This window comes from Hemitrygon akajei, chromosome 8 (assembly GCF_048418815.1).
Source record: "Hemitrygon akajei chromosome 8, sHemAka1.3, whole genome shotgun sequence".
Lineage (NCBI taxonomy): Eukaryota > Metazoa > Chordata > Chondrichthyes > Myliobatiformes > Dasyatidae > Hemitrygon > Hemitrygon akajei.
The window spans coordinates 28,313,754-28,333,604 of record NC_133131.1 but is presented as its reverse complement, the minus strand read 5'-3'; the positions used below and the strand labels follow the sequence as shown (position 1 = coordinate 28,333,604).

The window sequence follows — 19,851 nt, the reverse complement described above, 5'->3', positions numbered from 1 at the left end:
AGAAATGCAAATGTTGAAATATTCAGATCAGTAATGTTAAGTCAATCGCATTTGATTCACTATTCATGTATATTTAATATTTCCAAAACTTCATAACCCCATCCTTCTAGCAATGATTACTCTGAACTTTAAAGGACACATGAAATGCAAACAATATCAGATATTCTAACAAATAATCAGGGCTAGGTCCAAGAATATCACACCAAATCTATTGTTAAAATTGATTTGCAGCGCCAGAAGATGTGCATGTTTTACATTTTGATATCAGGTCATCCATTCAGGACCAAAAACTACTAAACCTCATTGCTAAATTACTCTTCCATTATTATATCTTTGTTATTATGCAGTTAAATTAGGAGAGAATAATTTAATAATAATGATATATTTTTACCCAAGCTGTGAAAGAAGTCAAAGAACCAATACTGTTCAAATCTAAAGAAACAGTCTTACATTTTATTAGGATATATTAAAATATCAGCAGATTCCCTGGTCTACCCATGAAGAGACTTTCGAATTCTATACCAGAAAACAGCAATAATGCTTTGTTGAGAATGAAAGGAACAATTTTACAGCCATGTGAAGGTCAAGATCTAACATAAAATCCATGAACTAAAGAGCAAATAGTGGAGAGAAAGGGCTTAAGAGATCCAACAACTCTGATAACTACAACATATGCGATAATTCTGCACTGCACTGTCAAGAACACCAATGATCATCATGCTGAGAGGAGAAAGAAAGTTTATTCAAAATATAGAAGTACGTACTACCTCATTGAAGGAACATTTTGGAAAACTCATCTATATCTCATTAATGAACTAGCCAGTGTAGCTTGCCACTATCCCAGACCCTAAGAAAAGGGCATATGCCAATTGAAACGTAAGAAAGCTTCAAGACTTATGTATCCATAGTGATATTACAACACTTGGAAAAGGATAATAATCCACAGGAGTACAACCTAGCAACGTGGAAAATATCAACACAAGTTCCCATAACTTCAAGACCACAGTTATTCAAATCTCGTTATTCATTACAATACAGAGAAAACATTTGCATTAAGTTCAAATCTACAGCATCAGCCCCAATTCATTGTTGATTTTTTACTGATGCACTTGAGAGAATGGGCATCCACAAAACAAAGTTCCTTTACCAAACTGCCCCACCAATACAACACTGCCTATTGACAATAAAAGCTGTAAGACCCTGGAGAACCTAGGCCACTTCCCACAACTCAGAAGTCACCTGTCAAATGAAGACCGACATCATCTCCTTCAATGCACCAATACATGCTTTGGCTATCAGAGAACAAGTTGTGAAACATATCTTAAAGGTCAAGACCTTCAACCAAGTAACAGTGATCCTTACCTTCCTCTATCCTGAAACAAGAAATACCTACAGTAGGGTTCTCAAAGAGCTGGTAAAACACCACCAAAACAATATGAAATATCCCCCAAATTCACAATCAGGAAAAGCAAAACAACATCAGCATTCTCCTCCAAGCTAATGTCTAGCACTGGGGCTTTCTTTACACTCATTTGTCTCCACTAGACGTGGCTTATCATTTCTACAGTCAACATATTCACCCCAAAGCAAGCATTTGACACCAAGGTCTGTCCCCAGCAAGAGATTACTGTGGCATGCATGATATCTCCATCAATTCATGAGAGCCCTTCACCCATCACTATTCAAAATGGCATCTGGAACCTCAGGTTCCCTCACTGGGATACAGAAGTCTAGCGCTGACACAAGATGCCACGTTTCAAATGACCAAACTCCCCAACCCATCAAGTGCTTTCTGCCCCACCTCTGCCACACTTTCCTCATCAGTTATGTCAGGACCACTGAACTAGACAGGATTTCACCCTCGACCTAAAGAAAGTACCAAAGAAGATGATGACTAGTAGAAATAACTGAAAATATCATATTTAAATTTTGGAAAAAAAAACTCAGCATTTACTTATTTTATCAAGTAATTGCCTAATGTTGCTGGCTGTTTTAATAACATTCTAAATTTGTTACAATACTTACTAAATTTGTGAAATAATATCCGTCTTCACCAGTCATCAGTCTGCTTGGATTGCAGAATCGTGTAATATACTGGATGTTTGACTGTAACCGAGGGGGATTAGCCTTTAATACTATGTAGATAAGCGTCGGTAAGAAGTCATCAGCAGAGGCAGGTTCATTCTTTGTGATCTTTATGGCATTGAAAATGTGTTTGCTGCATTTAGTGATGCAGGTCAGCTTTTCACGTGGAACTCGTCTTGAATCCATTTCTATTACAGCTGCATGAAAATTGAGAAAATTACATATTTACTGTATTAAATTTACAAAATCTTACACAATGGCTTGGATTTTGGCATCACCAGTGACACCATTGAATTCAGTACTGATCTCAAAACAAAACTGCTAAAAATCCAGTATGCTGGGTGGTGTGAATTTGACTTCCAATGTCTACTGCTGTCAGGTATCAACTACTAAAGGTATCTCTCACACTATCCAGCAGGTTACATGGCAACACATTGATAACCAGGTATTTCAAAAGAGACTGTTCTTTTCATCACTCTGGTTTGATGTTCCATCCTCACCAACCATTCCCCATCTTGTGGTACTCTTCTAAGCAACTGTTGCATTAGCTACACCTGTCCTTTCATCTTCACCCTTCCCAACCTCAGGAACTGGGAAGTCCTTTCAGGCAAATTCTATGTCTAAACTAGTGTACTGTATCGGTTGGTCACAATTTGCTCTTCAAGTTTGGAGAAAATAAGCACATATTGTGTAACCACCTTGCAATGCACCTATATGCAGATTGCAATGAATAAACCTAGCTTCTGGTTGCCAGTCATTTTAATTCTCCATCCCACTCCCAACCTGGACCTCTCTATGGCCTCTTCCATTGTAATGAGGCTTAATGTATGCTTAAAGAATAACAGATCATCTGTCTGGGCATGTTACAGCGTTCTGGACATGAGGTAACTCATTCTTTCTTTCTTTTTCAGAACTGGCAAGGTCTGCCAGTCAACCATTTGTGACTTCAAGTGTAGTTTTTCTTTCCCTCAGTTAGTGTGGCATATCCCATGAAGTACCATAACAAGCAACATTAACCTATTTAATTTAACCTCATCACAGATATTCTCTTTGCTCTACTCATCCATCTCTATAATCTAAAATATACTTGTTTTCTCAGTTTTCCAGTCCTAGTGAAGAATCTTCTCTTTCCTTCAGTTTTGTTTAAAGAGGTAAACAAAATAACGTCCCTGATACGCTAGAAAAATAAGATTCGGAAGAAAAACCCGGACTCCGGGAAATTAATTTAACAAAAATGCTAGCTAAACTAATGGAATTCAAAGCCATCAAATCATTTGGAAATGAAAGTTTACATCCCAAAATACTAAAAGAGGGAGCCTTGAAAATAGTGAATGCATTAGTGAAGGCAAAACAGTTGTTGCAGACTGCAGAAGAAAGAAAGGAAGGATGGAAAAAACAGGGGAACTACAGGCTAGATGGTTAAACATCAGTAAGAGGGAAATGTGGACAGCATGAAGCTTGTGATAACAGGATATTTACAAAATATCAACAGTTTTAGATAAAGATGAATCTCAAGGTTTTATATTGCATTTGTACTTTGATAATAAATGTATTTTGAATCTTTAAAGCCAAGGTGGATTTTTGATAGAAATCATATCAGACAAACCTACTAGAGTTTTTTTTTGAAGATGTAACTAGTAGAACAGATGAAAGAACACATGGTTTAGGTGTACACAAATATGTTCAGAAGCTCTAGATAAGAATTTGGTTTGCAAAGTAAAAACAAATGAAATTGGAGATGATCTACTGACAATGGAAGAAATTATATTGAGACAGAAAGCAGCAATAAGCAGAATAAGTGAGGCTGGCTTGGAGAAGGGTTCAAGCAATGAATGGAAGGGCACAGGAGGGATAAGTGCTGGAGTCTTAGCTATTCACAGCATACATCAGCAATCTGGACAAGGGAACCAAATATAATATTACTAAGTTTGCCATCAGTATATGAAATGGGATAACTCTTTTTGACCATTGATTCCCATGTAATCGGTGGAGATCCATTCTGCTAGGAAGTTTCTCTCATAACATAATACCCCCATATCCGTATTCTGTAGGCAAGGGAATTCTGTTTCTGTTGTAGACAAAACAGGAACAGTCACTGTTCTAATTAAAAAGAAATGGATGTTACATTACTAAACAATGTGTCATATAGAAGTATCAATCAATAGACAAAATTGCTTTGTCAGTCTCCAAAGTAAATCCCACAGCTGGCCTCCTGCTGTGAAAATGGGATTCAATGGTGGGGAAAAAAGGGTTTGTATGATGGAAAGTTCAATACAGATTTTCTTTTTAGGAACACAGCCTCTCTATTATTGCAGGTAACACTGTAGATAGAATTCTACACATAAATGGCACCAAGGGCAAAGAGGAGAATATGGTACTGTTACGTACCCGTGACACGTGACAGTGGTACCCTTGTCACGTGACTGGGGTTGAAGTTATACTGGACATGAGGTAATGGTTTTGTGATGGTGGAGTGATGTCATTTTCCCGCCAGTAGAGGTCATGTGACAGGTTTTTTTCTACAGGGTATAAAAGGAAGACCCACCCTGTCAGGTGGGGCAGTTCGTGGCGGAATTTGCTAAGATGACTTCATGTCACTGCGTGATTTAATGTGATGACGCAGTTTAGTTAAAAATGAAGTTTTATATAATGCCTAAAGTTTAAAAGGTCACTGCCAACGGTTTCTTTGCTGATGGAGAGTGAACAAAAGTTTGGAAGGTAAAGATCGAGGAGAATCGATTTTCGAAGGTGGAAAAGTTCGACCTTGTTTGATCCTCATTCGGAAGGATTTCGTTTACTATTCTCGTGTTAGTCTCCGCTGGAAATAGCGGGAGATTGAGAATAGTGTGGAAGGAAGGTCAGTACCTTTTAAGCCGTTATATTTAATAAAATTCTTCGTGGGAAAGTTCGACGCCGGGGAATCGAAGGACATCGACGTGGAAGAGAATTTACATCGCTTTAAAAAAGTCTCTCCTTTTAAAAGTACTGTGAGCTTTTGAACTTTCGGCATATCGTTCTAAAGAACTGTTTTTTCCCAATACCGCTTTAAAGACTGTTTGGGACTGCAAAGCTATTAAGAACTGTGAATGTGTCGCACAGCAGCTGTTTTCCGGTTACGTTTGGGTTTGTTTACTTTTGAGGGGGTTTGTTTCAGTGTTTAATAAACATGTTATTTGTTGTTAAACCTTTGCCTAGCTCATCTATATTTATTGTTGTCTGAATACGTAACATTAATTATGGGGGCTACGTCCGGAATTGGATCGTTTTGAGTTTAAAGTGCTTTTTGGATTTTGAATCGGTGTTTTGGTAACGGGGATTGCTCGATTTTTTTTTTGTTTGTTTGGCTTGTGAGTGGTATTCGGCAACGATGAATATTGATGAGTTTCTGGATTCGCCAGACGCGGATTTGTTAGCGACGGCGAAAAAAACGGAAGTATCTGAGATTGCTAAGAAATTGCAACTTAAAGGTATTTTGGCGACTACATCAAAAGCTGTAATACAGAGAAAGATCGCATCACATTTTGTGGCTTCGGGTGGTTTTGATGAATCGATTTTAGAATCGTTTCCAATAAGTAATCTGGAGATGCAGTTGCAAATTGAACAAATGAAGTTGGAACAAAGTAAAGCAGAGTTGGAGCGTTATAAATTGGAATCTGACCAGAAAAAGAGAGAGTTTAAATATGCAATGGAGAATTTAAGGTCTGAGAATCAGTCTTCTGATTCTAGAAAACCATTTGTTGCTAGCCAAGAAATTAAATTGGTCCCTCCATTTAGTGAAACAGAAGTGGAAAGATATTTTCAACATTTTGAAACTATTGCTCGGATGTCAGAGTGGCCGAAAGATAAATGGTCAGTGTTGTTACAGAGTGTGATTAAAGGCAAAGCACAGCAAGTTTACACAGCTTTAACTGCTGCGCAAGCATTAGATTATGATATTGTGAAAACAAATATTCTCAAAGCATACGAATTAGTCCCAGAAGCTTATAGGGAAAGATTCAGGAGTTTGAAAAAGTCTGTGGAAAAGACTTATGTGGAATTTGCCTATGATAAAGCTATGTGTTTTGAGAGATGGGTTTCTTCTAAAAATGTAAATGAGGACTATGATACATTGAGAGAGCTGATTTTGATGGAGGAATTTAAAAGAAGCATTCCTGTTGAAGTAAGGACCTACTTAAATGAGAGGGATACTGATAAATTGCAGGACTGTGCTAGATTAGCTGATGAGTATGTTTTAATCCATAAGAATAAATTTCCTCAGGGTAGAATGTTTAAGAGGAAAAATAATATGGAGACTCAAGGTAAATCAGAAATTAAATCAGAGGTTAATGAGAAAGGTAAGGAGGAAGGAAAACCTGTGAAGGAAAGACAGTTTGGTCTTATTTGTAACTATTGTAAGAAGCCTGGCCATGTACTAGCTAACTGTTTCAAATTGAAAAAGAAAGAGAAGGAAGCAGTTCCAGATGCTTGTGTGCAACATACTGAAGCACCTGTAAAGTTACAGGGTTTGGTAAACACAAATGAGGATTTGTTAGAGTCTGACCAAGTTAGAAAGGGATATGATCACTTTATAACTGAAGGGTTTGTATCCTTGAAAGAAGGATCTACTCTGGTGCCAATAAAAATTCTTAGGGATACTGGAGCTTCTCAATCACTGATGTTAGATAGTGTGTTGAAGTTTAATGAAGAGAGTGATACTGGTGAGGTAAATTACATAAGAGGTGTTGGAAGTGATTTTATGCCTGTACATTTACATGAAGTAAATTTAAAGTCAGGGTTAGTTACAGGATTTGTTAAAGTAGGTCTACAGCATAGCTTACCTGTGAAGGGTATTTCTTTATTGTTAGGTAATGACTTGGCAGGTGGACAAGTTTTTCCTGAAGTGCATTTGACAATGGAATCAGAGGAACCAGAGGTGAATTCTAACACAGATTCTTCCTGTGTTGTGACCAGAGCTATGGCTAAAAAAATTGATGTGCAGAATGAGGTTGTTACTCATGACTGTTCAACTCAGGATTTGAGTTTTGAGGATGTGTCAGAGACTTTCTTACCTTCGTTGTTTGAACAAGATTCTGGGAGTAAGTCTGACTATGAAGATTTATCTCTGTCTCGGAAGGAGATGATAGTAGAGCAGAATAGAGATCCTGAGATTGTAAAATTAAGGGAACAAGCTTTACTAGGTAGTGAAATTGAGAAGGTGTCAGTAGGATATTACTTGGAAAAAGGAGTGTTGATGAGGAAGTGGAGGTCGCCTACAATTCCTGCAAGTGAGGAATGGAATGTTGTTTATCAGGTAGTTGTTCCTAAAGTTTATCGGAATGAGATTTTGACTTTAGCTCATAGTGTGCCTTTAGGTGGACATCAAGGGGTAAGGAAAACTGTGGACAAGATTTTAAAACATTTTTACTGGCCTGGTTTAAGAAAAGATGTGGCGATGTTTTGTAAGACGTGCCATACTTGTCAAATTGTGGGTAAACCAAATCAGGTTACACCAGTAGCTCCATTACAACCTATTCCAGCATTTGGTGAACCGTTTTCTAAAGTTATTGTAGATTGTGTTGGTCCATTACCAAAGACAAAAACTGGTTATCAGTATTTGTTGACTATCATGTGTACTTCGTCTAGGTTTCCAGAGGCAGTACCACTTAGGAATATAAAAGCTAAAACTGTGACGAAGGCTCTTATAAAATTCTTTACTTATTTTGGATTGCCTAAGGAAATACAAACTGATCAAGGTAGTAATTTTATGTCTGGATTGTTTCAACAGATAGTTTATAAATTGGGAGCTAAGCAAATCATTTCGTCTGCATACCATCCAGAATCGCAAGGTGCTTTGGAGAGGTTTCATTCTACTCTCAAGAATATGATTAGGACATATTGTGTGGAAAATGAAAGTGACTGGGATGAGAGTATAAACTTACTTTTATTTGCAGTAAGGGAATCGGTACAGGAATCTTTAGGTTTTAGTCCATTTGAACTTGTGTTTGGACATAGAGTTAGAGGACCTTTAGCTTTATTGAAGGAACAGTGGATTAGTAAGGAAGTGCATACTAATTTGTTGGACTATGTTTTGAAATTTAAGGACAGGTTACATAAAGCTTGTAGTTTAGCCAAGGAAAATTTAAAGTTGGCTCAGGAGAAAATGAAAACTTGGTATGATAAGGAAGCTAGGATGAGGATGTTTAAGCCTGGAGATAAGGTGTTGGTTCTTTTCCCAGTGCAGACAAATCCTTTACAAGCTAGATTTCATGGACCTTATGAAATTGTGTCTAGAATCAATGATGTGGATTACGTAATAAAAACTCCAGATCGCAGAAGGTCAACACAACTTTGCCACATAAATATGATTAAACCATATTTTGAGAAACAATCTGATACTGTGACTGTTGTGGTTAGTGAGAATGAGTTTGATTTAACTGGGAACATGATAGATGATTCATCTGACTTTCATTCTAAATCTAACATTGTTTCTGTTAGGTTACCTAATTCGACCATTTTGGAAAATATGGATGAGAAATTAGCACATTTACAGCTAGAGCAGAAACAACAGATGAAGGAATTGATTTTTAAGTATAAGGATTTGTTTCCAGATGTTCCGAGAAGGACTACTATAGTTTCACATGATGTAGATGTTGGAGATGCCAAACCTATTAAACAACATCCATATAGGATGAACATGGAAAAATGTGAACTTGCTGAGAAGGAAATTGAATACATGTTAGAGAATGATATTATTAGACATTCTAACTCGAATTGGAGTTCGCCATGTGTTATGGTGCCAAAACCTGATGGTAGTATTAGGTTTTGTACGGACTATAGGAAGGTGAATGCTGTAACGAAAACAGATGCATATCCAATTCCTAGAGTAGATGATTGTGTAGATAAGGTTGGAAAAGCAAAGTTCCTTACAAAGATTGATTTATTGAAAGGGTATTGGTGTGTTCCATTAACGGACAGAGGTCGAGAGATTTCTGCATTTGTAACTCCATCTGGGTTATATGAGTATAATGTTCTTCCATTTGGGATGAAGAATGCCCCAGGTACTTTCCAGAGGATGATTAATTCTGTGATTCAGGGATTGAAAGATACTGATGCTTATATTGATGATTTAGTGACAGGAAATGATACTTGGGAAGCACACATTATTGCGGTGGAGAAATTGTTTGAAAAGCTTTCAAAAGCTAACTTGACTATTAATTTAGCCAAGAGTGAATTTGGACATGCCACTGTGACTTACCTTGGTTATGTTGTAGGTCAAGGTAAGGTAGCTCCTGTTCAGGCAAAAGTTCAGGCAATTTTAGAGATTCCCACTCCGACGGGGAAAAAAACTCTCAGAAGATTTTTGGGAATGGTAGGATATTATAGAAAATTTTGTAAGAATTTTGCTAATGTTGCCCTTCCATTAACTAATCTTCTGCAGAAGAATGTAAAGTTTGTGTGGACAGTGCCTTGTCAGGAAGCATTTGAAAAATTGAAAACAATGATATGTCAACAACCTGTGCTTAAGGCACCTGACTTTGAAAAACCTTTTTCATTAGCTGTAGATGCTAGTGATGAAGCTGCGGGAGCAGTATTGATGCAAAGGAATGAGGGTGATGAGGTTGATCATCCAGTAGCTTACTTTTCTAAGAAATTTAATAAGCATCAAAGAAACTATTCAACAATAGAGAAAGAATTGTTATCTCTTGTTTTGGCTTTAGAATATTTTGAGGTATATGTTGGTACAACTCAAAAACCACTTATTGTTTACACTGATCATAATCCGTTAGTTTTTCTGAGTAAGATGAAAAACAAAAACAGAAGATTGTTAAATTGGAGTTTGATGTTACAAGAGTACAATATTGTGATAACTCATATTAAAGGTAAAGATAATGTGGTTGCTGATTGTCTATCTCGATGTTGAATGTACAATGTAATATTTTTTTTTTGGAGTGGTTTTTTTTATTGTAACACTCCTACTGTATTATATATTGTGTATGTTATATAATTTATACATTTGTTTTTTTTTTGTAAGAAATTGTTAAAATTTTTGTTCTTGTCAGACCAAAAATGTTTTTTTGGAGGGAGGTGTTACGTACCCGTGACACGTGACAGTGGTACCCTTGTCACGTGACTGGGGTTGAAGTTATACTGGACATGAGGTAATGGTTTTGTGATGGTGGAGTGATGTCATTTTCCCGCCAGTAGAGGTCATGTGACAGGTTTTTTCTACAGGGTATAAAAGGAAGACCCACCCTGTCAGGTGGGGCAGTTCGTGGCGGAATTTGCTAAGATGACTTCATGTCACTGCGTGATTTAATGTGATGACGCAGTTTAGTTAAAAATGAAGTTTTATATAATGCCTAAAGTTTAAAAGGTCACTGCCAACGGTTTCTTTGCTGATGGAGAGTGAACAAAAGTTTGGAAGGTAAAGATCGAGGAGAATCGATTTTCGAAGGTGGAAAAGTTCGACCTTGTTTGATCCTCATTCGGAAGGATTTCGTTTACTATTCTCGTGTTAGTCTCCGCTGGAAATAGCGGGAGATTGAGAATAGTGTGGAAGGAAGGTCAGTACCTTTTAAGCCGTTATATTTAATAAAATTCTTCGTGGGAAAGTTCGACGCCGGGGAATCGAAGGACATCGACGTGGAAGAGAATTTACATCGCTTTAAAAAAGTCTCTCCTTTTAAAAGTACTGTGAGCTTTTGAACTTTCGGCATATCGTTCTAAAGAACTGTTTTTTCCCAATACCGCTTTAAAGACTGTTTGGGACTGCAAAGCTATTAAGAACTGTGAATGTGTCGCACAGCAGCTGTTTTCCGGTTACGTTTGGGTTTGTTTACTTTTGAGGGGGTTTGTTTCAGTGTTTAATAAACATGTTATTTGTTGTTAAACCTTTGCCTAGCTCATCTATATTTATTGTTGTCTGAATACGTAACAGTACTGAGACAGAATATCAGGCAAGACTGTATTCTATGGTAGAAAAAGATTTAAGGGACCAAATGACCAGCTCAAGCTGCTTTCTATTTGTTTATGCATTCTGACAGCAGAAGAATAAACTAGGAAATGTATATTTGCTTTGTCATAAGTTTAACAATTTAACTTTGTAAAGTTTGTGCAAATAATCTCGAAAGTATTTCAATGATATACTTAAGATTTTTACAGACATTAATTGCAATTAAAAAACTACAACACTAACCAGTTATTGCTTTTACAACTAATTCGTAAACTTCATGGATTTCTTCATTTACTGGAACACACAGCATTTCAAGTGTCACCCAATGTAATGCCCTGGAGTTAATAAAATTTTGTTAGCTTAGAATTGCAGAACCTTACATTTGCTAGGACAGAGATTTAAATTTTGAAATTATCAGACCATTATTTGCTAAAGTTGTTCATGGCTCCCTATTTTACTCTGTAAAAGTTTAAGCATTTTGTGGGCTTAACAGGAGACACCTTTTGCCCTGAAGGGTACTACTAGATAATGGAAAAGTCAAATTAGGCAGCACAAATTTTTGCTATCAGGCAAAGAAGCCAATGCCATAAACTACCACAGGGAAGTTCAAACTAAATAGGAGAAACAAGCTAAAATAGACACGCTAAACAAATCAACAGCATTTTTGTATTTTGATAGATCCCACATATTAATGAATGGTTATCTTTGTTAAAGGTATTCAGTAACACATAATCTTGGCAAAATTGGCCCTTAATGCATCAAAATTATCCTGCGAGTATGACAGACTGTACTTGTGAATATGCTGGGACAAACGATGAGACCCAGGCATCTGGCCATTGATTTCTGGGCAAAAAAACATTCTGCCTCAATAGGGGTCTGACACGTGGAGAAACTTAAAATACTTGTGCTTTTCAGCCAAGGAAGGGCAGGTTTAAGGTGCTTTTAATTAAAATACACAAGTAAATTCAACACTTAACTTGGAATGGACTGTGGGAGTACAACCAGAGGACACAAGTTCAAAATAGAAAAAGCTAAAATTTAGAACACATCAGCAAAAACTTTAATATACACTTATTAATATTTGAAATGGATTTTGGAGAAGAAATCTGGAACTAAATTTCCAAATTCATTTATTCAAAATTTAAATACACCACAGGGTCATTCTGGAAGAATATGTTAATGCAGATTAACTGCTTCATGCACAATTAGTGACCTCAGAACAGATTTACAATTAGTCATATTTTCTTTTCAAAAACATTATGTCTAACCTTACTTGAAAACTATTTCAGCTGAAGTGAATATTCTTACCGAATTCGCTTCTGAACTGCAAGATCTTTTTTCTCATCATCAGTAGTCTCTGGACAAAATACTGTTTTGTACAGTCGTGTCATCATATAGTTTTCAATCTGATCCATGATCTTCTCTATCCCTTCAGGAGAACCTAAAATAGCAATTGTTACACAAGAAGACCAAATAGAGAGCAATTTTTTAAAAAATCACCAGAAAACGTGGAGACAGTATTAGAAAGATTGATTATTTAAATCTGAATGTTTTGCGAATAATTGGTAAAACACATGCTATGATTTCAATAAAGTATTGACAAAGTAACTATTGCACAAACAAAACTAACACATTTGTTTCTTTGGGCTGAACATATTAATAACACTATTGAATCCTTCTTATTTCAAAAAAAACCATTCTATTGTCTTACTTCCAAAAAATTATTTATCAGCATTATTTTAAAATAAATAGATAGAATTAAGGAATATAATTTGATCTACCAAAGGAGAATAGAAAACAAATTGAGAGGTTCTTGGGCAAAGATATCAATTGTATAGTGAAATAAATTTTCTGCATAAAAGTTATACATTTTCCTAGTTGCTGCTCTCCAACTTTACTGCTTTATATCCACAAAAACAGAAGACTCTTTGATGTCTCACTGAAAATGATTCATAAGGCAACGCAGACAATGTAGATTAACCAAGGAATCTTAGCTATGGTAGTAGATAAGATTACTGGTAGATTACTGCATCTTTGTTCAATGTTGCGCACGTACCTCGTCATATTGAGCCAAATGATAAAGTCTATGAATGAGACAACTAAATATTTGCCCTTTACATCAAAAATCACAACCACATGCATGCTCTTATCCTTGCATTACTCCACCTGTGATCAGTTAATTCAAGAGATAAAGTACCAAATCCAAAATATTCTAAAGATTCAACAACCAATAGATAAAAATCTGTCAGAGAATGCTTTTCTTTCAAAAGGATATAGTTAAAACAAATTCCATTTTTTATTTTAAAAAATGGGGATCAATTTTAAATGCTATGCAGAAACAAACCTGAGTATATGAGGGTGGGGGGTGCAACTTGAAATGTTGAAAATCCATATTGATTTTAAAAGAATAATAGAATATAAAACCAAGAAAAACTTTATTTAAAAAATTTTACTTGGCCTTTCATGCCTGCTCTGCCTTTGAAAGAGATCATGGCTGACCTTTTAACTCAGCACCACTTTACTTCACTAACCACTCATTTCTTGACTCCCTAAATATTTGAAAAATAATATCTGTCTTGAACCTCTACAGACCTCGTGGAAATTTATGTATCCAACCCTGAGCGAAGGTGGAACCTCTATCAATCACAGTTTAGATTACTTACATACTTGTTGCCTTATGAATCATAATTACATTTTGCTGTCTCACTGCTGAAATGTGTTTGTGGACAAATGTCTGAAATGTATGGATGGGAATGAGGCCAATTGAATAAAGAATTCCAATGATTCACTATCCTGTGGATGAATAAATTTCTTATCCCTGTCCTGAATGGCCAACACTTTGAGACAACGATCCCTGATTCTAGCCATCCTAACAGAGGTAAATATCAGCTCTCCACCATCCCCTTTAGCTCAGGTTATATTGCAACATAAACACATTCACAACACAAGCTTACTGAAAGTTTAATCTGCCCAAAACAGCAAAATGCTTATAAACCAATGGGTAGATCAACCACTGGTGCATGATACTAAAACTCAACTGGTCAGGCAGCATCTATTCAGGAAAAGATCCTTGGTAGTACCAGGATAGACAAAATCGCAAAAATTCAGATGGGAATTTAAAAATAAACATTAGAAACCATTAAGGACTGGAGTAGACATACCTCCATCACTGGAAACTCTTTAAATCAAGATAAAAAGTGTCTGAAAAATTCCAGGTCAATCGGTCAATCTTACATGATCAGGTTCATTAAAAAGTCCTATCCCAAGCAAGGTACCTTTAAAGCTGGAGTGAGACTGTAGTCGGTCAACCATGTTTTGATAGAAATCCTGGACGCACTCTGACTGCTCTTCAATACTTAACTCCTGAGAAAAGTTGAATTGCAAAAAAAAACTAGTTAAGCATTTGCATCAACTGATTTGATATCTGACTTTGTTATAAAAGTCCTCTTAAAATAAGATCTTGAAAAAGCTTGCATTTCTATAGAGCTTTAACTATAATAAAGCATCTTAAAATAATGCATAAAGGCAATAATACAATCATAGCATGGTAAGGAAGCTGACAGTCAAATGGCATGTTCAAGTACAAGTTTTGAAAAGTGCTTAAAAGGTTATGAATAAACTTCAAACACTTGAAGCCAGAAAATGTGACTGAAAGGGGAGCAAAGTTCAAAGCCCAAAAACGAATGTTTTTTGCCAATATTCAAGACTGAAAGTGAAGAGATGGGGTAGCAATTTGCAGTTGGGAGGGGTTCATTTAATTCTTTTTTCCATCTTTTATTTTGAATAATTTCAACATATTTTAGATACAGTACAGACACGAATAGTTTGAATGTTAGGGAAGTTAATTTTCATTAATGTTAACACTGAACATGTTTTCCAGTAATTAATTGTTCTGCAGGTGCTTATTAATACAGAATTAATAATTCTGCAGATTCTGCAAATCCAGAGTAACACACACAAAATCCTGGAGGAAATCAATAGCTCAGGCTGAGTTCTGAATCCATCTTTCTAATACTTGGTCGTCTTAACATTTTCTGGTGATTTGAAAAGACCTGATCAAGTCCTGATGAAGGGTCTTGGCCTTAAGCATCAATTTTTTTGTTCCTCGCCATAGATGCTGCCTAACCTGCTGAGCTCCTCCGGTATTTTGTGCGTTACTGCTGATTCTTAAGGTAGTAAAACAGTAAGGAAGTGTATGAAATACCAGGAGGATTAACGATCACCTAGTAATAATTTTTTCTTTATTTAGCCAGTATTACCCTTGTCTGAGCACATGGTTTGAGCAATGCTACGCAGTTCCTCTTTCAAAAACTTATATTTGACAACCTGCTTCTGCAATTGGGCCTGCCACCACCTCATAGGACATACGAGCTTGAACTTGAGTCAGACTCCCATGATTATCCAGATACCTTAATCCTTTGGTCCTATCTCAAATTTCATGACTGAGGCATGGTGGTGGCTGATAGTCATCATCATCAGAACTAAGACTTAACCTGAATACCCAAATCCTTCCTTCAAACACTATAGATGAAATGATATTCACTCAGATGAAACTGCGGTTGAAAGCCTTTAATCATGAGCAGAAACTACTGCCATTTTCATTACAGAAGGGATTTAACTATAGACAGTTTTTGATCAAGTAAATTGTTTAATAAAGTTGAAAAGAGTTTCAATAAGACCAGTTACCAATACACAGAAAAGATGTTTGAAGAGGTGAAACAAACTGATAGCTGTGGTTAGAATTAATTTAGTTAAGTGGAGATAAATGTCAATCACATGTTTATATGAAATTTTTGTTCATTTTAAATGATAGCAGAGAACATTTGCTGTGTAAATCTTACTAAATATAACAGGTCAATTCTAATTAAAAGACTAATAATACTTTTAAATGTCAACAGTTTATATTTAACTGTCCATGCATTGTGCAACTTTAATTTGTAGAGATTAGAAAAATAATGTTTTTGTTATACTCAAAGAGGCAAACTGTAACAAACTTCTCTTGAACCTTACCTTTTTATGCTGCATATTTTCAATAAATGCCCGACATTGTTTTAGTATATCTTGACCTGGCCTACGAAAGCCCTTCAAGAAATCAATAAAGTCCTTCGAAGCTCGTTCTGTTTCCAGGCTGGCCTGTCTATTTATGGATGGACTTGAAGCTTTGACTTCCTGACTGTCTGCTAGTGTAATAACAATACAAAAGTAAGAAAGCCAGTATTCAAAGAGCTTTATAACAACTGTTCAATCCACCTAGTATTTGATCTGAGTAGGAAAAATGCAATCTTCTTGCACTGTAGTTTTAATACAAACAGCATGTAATACATCTGCAATGTATTTCATATTGAGGAATTGCCCCATTTAAACCATACGTGGATTCTATTTTAACTTTATGTTTGGCTACTTTATTTCAGTTTGCTGTACCCCTCATAGCCACTGGACAAAGATATTTCCAAATGAATCACTGCCCTAAAGACTGAGCAACTCTCATCATCAAGCAGACAGCATCCACATTCTTTGACAATTTTTAAAAACAAAATCACTTTATTACATCACTTTCAGAGATACCAGAGATCAGAGCTTTTTGCTTGCATTTATGCTAGCATTAAAATCACAGCAAACAATTCACACACAAACCTTACATGTAGCAAAATCCTTAACACAGTATTTTTTTTAAAAAGGTGTGTTATTTTTATCTTTCTAAACCAAGAGATATAGACATAAACCAATAAACTGGCCTATTTAGTTGGACCTCGAGCACTATTGGGCATGACCCATCAGCAAAATCAATTCATTACTGGAGGATTGACAGTCATCTTTCTCCACTTCTGCAAAATTCTCTTACTCTCCTGTTGAGAATCAGCATGCAGAAAAAATTCAACTTCATCACTGGCTGGAGTTAAATGCATCATTCACACTCAACCTCAACAAGTGAGAACCTTATTACACTTCCATCCCTGCTACTCATCTAATAGATTACCCCCTCAAAGTTAAATCCTTTTTGTACTCCTCCTTCTCTCTCCAAGCTCATCTTGTCCAAAAAACTCACCTCTTGCTCCCTTGACCACTCAACTTCTCCCACATTAAATGATATTGTTAAAGGCTCCTCACCTCAGATATAGATCTCCTCCCAATCCCCTCCCAATCTGTTGTGATCATTCTCCCCAGAATTCCAAACCCCTGCCTTTCCCCATTATTGTCTTTAAATATGCTATCATAGAACAGTACAGCAAAGGAATAGACCTTTCTGGCCTATATAACGTCTATGCCAAACACGCTGCCAAGTTAAACCTGTTCAATCTGTGCAGAAAAATGTGCCTTGCAAACCTTCTTTAAACTTTATCCCTATCATATATAAGCTTCCTACCCTCAGAAAAGAGGCATAGATAAGGATCTACCTTATCTATGCCTCTCAAGATTTTATATATCATGATTAGGTCACCCCTTAGCCTCCAATACTCCAGAAAAATTAATCCGTTTGTTCACCTTATCTTTATAGTTTATACTCCCTCATCCAGGCAAAATCCTGGTGAACTTCTGCACTTCTCCAAAGCCTCCACATCCTTCCTGTAACATGGTGACCAGAACTACACACAATACTCCCAACTGTGACCTAAACAAAGTTTAAAATATCTACAACTTTTATATTCAATGAAGGCAAATATACTATGTGCCCTCTTTACCACCCTATCTATTTGTTTAAGTGAGCTATCTCAAGGTCCCTCTACATAATACTTACCTTACATTTATCCTTTCAAATTCCATTACCAATTTCCATTTGTATAACATTACTAACTCTACTTTAATTCATGAGATGCTCAAAGTTTCATCCATGACTGTTATTTTTAAAAAAAACATTTTTATTACTGTAATGCAATCCTGGCCGCACTCCTTCAGATACCGTGGTGTCCCATAAATCTGCTGCCAGCATCCTGACTCAAATGTTCAGCTGGTCTGACATTCCTGTGCTTGTTCATTTACAATGATCCCAGTTAAACAACACTTCAAAATTATGAGTCTTATCCTTGTTAACCAAGGATTTACCCCTTATTCCTGCAACTTCCACCATTCTACTGTCCTTATATTTCACTCTTCTAATTGAGCCTCTTGAACACAATTTTTAACAGCTCTACTCTGGGAATTTCTGTTTGCAGCTATCAAACCCCTAAATGCCAACATATATAGAGAAATGGACTTATAATATATTGTATTCATCCACTAATATCACCAACTTCAACTTCTATTTATTTTTGTGACTGATAAATACAATGCAAAGATGACAAACAAAATTATCATAGCAATAAAGTCATATTCCAAATACATTTATAAATTATATATCACAAAGTAATTCCATGCTACATATTTAGCAATTTGAAAATTCATAGCTAACTCCATTACATGACATATGAATACAGCTTTACTAAGTAGCCTTCTAAACTACAGCAATATTACTACAAGTTATTGGTGAAACAAGTTTCAAAGAGCTCAGAACTGTTACCAATTTAATGTCAGTAATTGAAGAAAATTGACAGTGACTTAGATCCATATTGTTTAGGAAGATTTGAAACTGTTGAAAATTTAACATTCTTATCTGATGTAAATCGTAACAAAATAAAAGGATAAAAGTAATTATAATGACTTTAATACATGGGAAAGATGTAGAACCGTGTTGCTATTGTAATGTCCTCATTAATAATATTTTCATTAATATGTGTTCTATTGTTTATTATATCAAATAAGTAGGATACTCCAAATGACTTTGTTAGAAACCACTGGTATTCAACTGTTTTTACCAAAAAAACTCCTAGATTACTGCACAATTACCTCCAGAGGTAGATAGATATCAATGATTTATTAACATTCAGGAAGGTAGAATCTGTCAACTCCCTCTGCCATTTGAGTCACTGGAGTCCCCAAAGAGTGTAGCTGCATCACAGGCTCTAAGATTATACTGGGGGGAGGAATCACCTGCTGGCACATGATCTAACACTCCATTGATTTCAATATGAATTGTAGCTCAAAGAATTGGCGTGAAACAGAAGACCATTTATTACTTCAAAAATAAAAGAAAACAATTTTATATTATATGTTGAGTGATTCCAGCTTTTTCAGCCTGTGAAGTCCCACTAGAAAATCTGCTCCCTGCCAGAGGCCATCAGTAACAAGAATCCCTCACTATGCTGCCAGCAACCCAACTACCACTAGATTTCAAGATATAAAGGATTGGCCTCTTCCGATAGGGTTGTGGTTACACCGGTCAGAGCAGACTAAAGGTAGTATTCTCAGAGGTGACGGTCTGGGGGGGTGCGGGTGAAGATCATGCCAACAATACCGGAGAATTATTTCAACATTTAACAAAACTCAGCTATGTTAATCATACTTTTCTACAACATGTTTCTTCTGCATTTTCACACATTTTGGTCCCATGCTTATGACTCCTAAAAGAAAACAACAAAGTGGCCCTTGCACCACAAAAATTATTATCCTAAAGTTAAACACTGAGCCATAAATTAACATTCTTCAATGAGGAAAAACAAAGTAGCAGATATATTTAGTGCAATGTGCTGAAGATCTGGAAATAGTTTAGTCTCTCATTCAAGAATATCAATTTTTTTGCACTTTAAGCAACTTATCAACTGCTAGGGTTATTCTGTTAAGAAAAAATTAGGCTAGATAATTAGATAAAGTAAGCAGAAATATATGTATATGCATAGAAGGATCATATCCTGGTTAAGATACCTTCCCACTGTGAATATGAACTTGTCCCAGGAACTATTACAATCGTTTGTTACTTATTCACATTTTCATGTCTGCAGTTCAGGTTATGGCAGCAGTTA

General features: G+C 36.1%; 1 protein-coding gene across 3 annotated transcripts in view; it reads right to left on the bottom strand.

The window, feature by feature from the left end:
- rabgef1 (RAB guanine nucleotide exchange factor (GEF) 1) overlaps positions 1-19,851 on the bottom strand; it is a 43,442-nt gene that overhangs the window by 4,251 nt on the left and 19,340 nt on the right. For 2 of the 3 annotated variants that reach the window (XM_073053516.1, XM_073053517.1), the window contains exons 4-8: positions 16,028-16,197; positions 14,293-14,380; positions 12,326-12,458; positions 11,261-11,352; positions 2,026-2,282 (exon numbers count right to left, since the gene is read on the bottom strand). In XM_073053516.1, the coding sequence (XP_072909617.1) occupies positions 2,026-2,282; positions 11,261-11,352; positions 12,326-12,458; positions 14,293-14,380; positions 16,028-16,197 (740 nt within the window). The remainder of the gene's footprint in view (positions 1-2,025; positions 2,283-11,260; positions 11,353-12,325; positions 12,459-14,292; positions 14,381-16,027; positions 16,198-19,851) is intronic. The other variant, XM_073053518.1, reaches the window with a different exon arrangement.